Genomic DNA, 4,623 nt, shown 5'->3' on the forward strand with positions numbered 1-4,623 from the left:
TCAACATTTGTTCCTTAAAAACAAACTGTCCTCCGGTGTCCTGCTGCTGTAAACAGTCAACATCATGCCTTTCTTCCCATCCCACCCCATTAGCTCAGATTTTCCTTTTATCTCAGAATATCACTGAAACAATTGTTATACCCTCTAATTAATCAAAGTCTAGTGGATTATTTAGCTAAAGTAGTAACTCATATTATTTTAATGTGCTTGGAATGAACAAAGACTATTAACCCATAGTAGAAGGGATTTAATAAAATTCATGATATGCATAGGCTTGTGATTATATGAATAAAAATGCAACAGAGCAGTGATGTGTATTCTTGTAGGTGCAGAGCTCTAACACCTATGCCATCTCCTCTTTTATTATATCTATAGATAAATGCCTTCTTTGTGAGTGTGAATTTGGGGTTTAAGCCAGTGCCCAACACGTGCTAGGCAAGTACTCTACAGGTAATCTACACCACAGTCTTATGTATTAATTAAAAATAGATATATGAAAGTAAAATTAATGATAAGAAAATATAATTAGCAATTTGGCAATGTTTTAAAAGGCTTGAAATTATAAATATACAAAGGAAATTAGGCAGCACAGATTATACTTGTCCACATAATAAGAGCTTAGTTTATTGACAAATATTGAAAATGAAAAAAAACCCCTTTTTTGGAGCAGTTAGAGTTATGAACTCAAAATGTAATGAGTCACAATTATAGTGCTGGTTAACATAATTTGTGATCACTGCACAGGTAAATAAATAGGATGACAAACATTTGTTCAAAGGTGTCAGTGGAGAAGAAATGAAGGAAGCCAATGATTTGTCTCATGGGAATGGAGGCATACAAAGGAAATAAAATAGAAAATAAAAAAGATGCTACTTTTAACCAAAGAAATATCCATTTTTATTAGTAGTACTGAAGACAATACCCAAGTCTTTACAAATAGTAAGCATATGCCCTAGCATGGGAATACACCCAACATCCCCTGAAATACTCTTACAAAGTTGTGAGAGAAGAAATTGAGGAAACTGATATTTCCAGAAAGTATAATACTCTAGGTAAATAAAAAAATACCTTATTACCTCCAAAAGTGTTTAATTTTTTAAAAATATGCAAACTAAGTAAGAAATATTTTAAATACTTTAAATTATGATTTCATGTAATCTTCAAAGCTCCTCATACTATGAATATTACACATATCCAAGTTCACAGAGTGGAAAGTGGGGTTCAGAAAAACTCCTAATTGCCTAAGAATACACAGGCAAATAATCTATATGGGTTTAAGTTAGGCTCCTGCGGAGACAGAGTCTCCAGTAAAGTCTGGCATACCGCATCACCTCATGGTCGATGGAATGAGAAGAAACTTCTTGGTGAGGATCATCTTCCTTTGTGAGTCACAGTTAGAAGCAATACAAGTCAGTTAATCACTTCTGATGATCTCAGTCTCCCTGTTTAACTGGTATTTGACTAAACAGGTCTTATTTTACTGCATTCTTTCCTCTTTTCATCTACATTTCTTTGAAACACAATTTTATTATCATCATTGTGTGGAATGTTCAGTTCCATGTAAAATGGAGAAAAGTCACATAATTCCCAGAAATGCAGGGGTGTCTTCATAATATTAGTATAATTATGAACAAGTTACCCACTTGTTATCTCTCTGCTATGGTTTGCCTTAAGAGTGTCCAGCAGGTGGCACATGTACTCAGGCTGGGCCTCTGGAAAGTGCTGTGATGATGTGCACTTAACCTCATCACTGGATCAGTCTGCTGGTGTATGATGAGGCGGCTCCTAAATGGGGGAGGGGATCACCAGGCACACGCTTGTGAATAGCACGCTGCTTCCTTGGCTTTCTGTCAGAGCATGTGCTTCCTGACCACCATGAACTAAGCACCTTTCCTCCCACAGGCCCTTCTAACATGGTGTTTCTTACTAGATCAAACTGAGTGTGGAAGGAAAAAATTGGAAACCGAGTCAACATAAAAATTATCTTCTGTTACTTTTGTTAGTCATCCACCAGAAAGGAGACTATTAAAGCATGTGAGTGGACGTGTCATACAAACTATATTATATGACTTTAGAGAAAATTCACAGGATTTTACTCTGAAACTTAGTTTTCTTGTTAACTATGCAACTTGATTTAAGTACCATCAAGCTGAAAATATAACTTATTCTCTAATTTACAAATAAAATTTTGAGTGGTAGAGTCACAATGTGCCTATGCATACATAATTTTATTGGCCTGTCTATGTATGAAGAAAATCATGGAAATGATTTTCCATGCCTTTCATCTCTTAAAAGTTGTATTTCCACAGTGAAATTTATCACCATGGCCTGGGAAAACCAAACATTCAACTCTGACTTCATCCTGCTGGGAATCTTCGATCACACACCCTTATATACCTTTCTCTTCACATTGGTCCTGGTCATCTTCACAGTGGCATTTGTAGGGAACACGGCCATGGTTCTCCTCATCTACCTGGACGCTCAGCTGCACACTCCCATGTACTTCCTCCTCAGCCAGCTCTCCTTCATGGACCTCATGCTCACCTGCACCATAGTCCCCAAAATTGCCGTCAACTTCCTGTCTGGCAGGAAGTCCATCTCTCTGGCAGGCTGTGGGACACAGATCTTCTTCCATGTGTCCCTGCTTGGAGCTGAATGTTTCTTACTAACTGCAATGGCCTATGACCGCTATGTTGCCATTTGCCAGCCTTTAAGGTATCCCATCCTCATGAGCCAGAAAATCTGTGCCCTCATGGCAGCCTCCTCCTGGATTCTTGGCTCAATAGATGGTATAATCGATGCTGCAGTTGCACTGACCTTCTCCTACTGTGGGTCCAGGGAAATACCCCACTTTTTCTGTGATGTCCCTGCCCTGTTCACTCTCTCATGCACAGACACCAGGACATTTGAAAGGATGATATTTATATGCTGTGTGATTATGCTTGTCTTCCCTGTAGCTATCATCATTGCTTCCTACACTCGTGTGATCCTGGCTGTCCTCCGCATGGGATCTGGGGAGAGTCGCCACAAAGCCTTTGCCACCTGCTCCTCCCACCTCATGGTGGTGGGCATGTACTACGGAGCAGCCATGTTCATCTACATGAGGTCCACGTCCGAGCGGTCCCCCACCAGGGACAAGATGGTGTCTGCCTTCTACACCATCCTCACACCCATGCTGAATCCCCTGATCTACAGCTTGCGCAACAGAGAAGTCAGCAGGGCCTTCCTGAAGGTGCTAAGGAGGGGCAAAGCTGCAGAGCAAGTGGCCTAGTTATCATTGGTATATAGTCTGCTTACTGATTAAACTTGAATATTTAACGAGTACAAATCAATACCAAAAAATACTAATATTCATAATGAAATGTCATAGCTTATATAAAAAGGTTTACATTTGAAAAATACCATACGTTACAATTATCAATACATATTTGTAGCCACAGACAGTGCAGAAATATATGCTCCTAAAAAAACCCTAAACACTAGACATCTGCCCCCGACAGTACCTCACTGGCGTGTTTCTAAAGCACAGCCATTTTTCCTTTGCCGGCTAACAATTTCCATTAGTGTGACTTTATACATCAAAATGGTTAAGTTGCAGCTAATTACATGTAAAGTTTGACAACTGCTTATAATATTGCGGTAATTGCTTATGAAATTAGACTTTTCCTGTAACAGACAGTGCGCTTTTCTCTCATAGTGTCCATTTGTATCTGTGTATTTCCTTTTGCTATGCACTTTAAAATTACAAATGCAGAATTAACATGTGACCATGAATCTAAATTTCAGATTTTCTCATCCTTATATGGGTCATACATGAAAACTGCATGGAATGTGAACTTCTTTTAGAGAGGACTAAATTTTCTGAAGTCGAGAAGCTTGCTGTGCATTGATTATGTGTCATCCGTATGGCTATGTAGCACTGATTTTCTTTAACTTTTTTTTTTTTTTTTTGCGGTACCAGGGATTGAACTCACGACCTTGTGCTAGCCAGACAGGTGCTTAAGCCATTGAGCTCTATTCGCAGTCCTGAGCACAGATGTTAGCTTCTCTGAAGTTTCCTACAATCCTGGACATTCTTATATTTTTTTGAGTACCTTTTTGTGCTATAACATACATTTCAACTGCTCTTCTCCAACTTTGTCATGACTCACCCACTGCATTCATTCGGTTTTGTTGCATTACAAGAGCCACAGACTGGGCCCTCCACAGAGCGTTGCTTTCATGTCACAATTTGTTCAGGTGAGAGTTCCCTGTATGGCTCAGTCTGATCTTTGCTCAAGTTTGAACAAGGCTGCATTTCAGTGTTTCATGTGATGTTTCGGGTCATTCTAGTTTTTTATCTACTTTTCCCATTTTATTTTGTTCACGTTGCTAAATTTATGTTCACGTGGAAAACATGGGGGTAAAAAGTATTGATTAATAGCTACATGGTAAGATATTCTAAAACACAGTCTAACAGTTCACTTTTATTATTTATTAAAGGTTGTGGATAAGGCTACGAGCATGGGTATACCTGGTGTACAGAATGTAGTGATTTTTTTAAAAAACTATAATGACACTTGGTGATATAATTTATGAGTGAAAATGACAGAATGATTCTGCTATATCTCATGAATAATGATA

The 4,623-nt window shown here is 38.6% G+C and overlaps 1 protein-coding gene across 1 annotated transcript; it reads left to right on the forward strand.

The window, feature by feature from the left end:
• Nucleotides 1-2,323: 2,323 nt before the first annotated feature.
• On the forward strand, nt 2,324-3,271 carry LOC102027368 (olfactory receptor 2M3-like). Its single transcript, XM_005415034.1, has one exon. It carries the CDS (start codon nt 2,324-2,326, stop codon nt 3,269-3,271), a length of 948 nt encoding a protein of 315 aa, XP_005415091.1.
• The last annotated feature ends 1,352 nt before the right edge of the window (nt 3,272-4,623 follow it).

This window comes from Chinchilla lanigera, unplaced genomic scaffold, assembly GCF_000276665.1.
Source record: "Chinchilla lanigera isolate Chin_1 unplaced genomic scaffold, ChiLan1.0 scaffold00229, whole genome shotgun sequence".
Classification (NCBI taxonomy): Eukaryota; Metazoa; Chordata; class Mammalia; order Rodentia; family Chinchillidae; genus Chinchilla; species Chinchilla lanigera.

Coding starts and splice junctions, on each gene's coding strand:
- LOC102027368 (XM_005415034.1), top strand. CDS start 2,324: ATGGCCTGGGAAAACCAAACATTCAACTCTGACTTCATCCTGCTGGGA.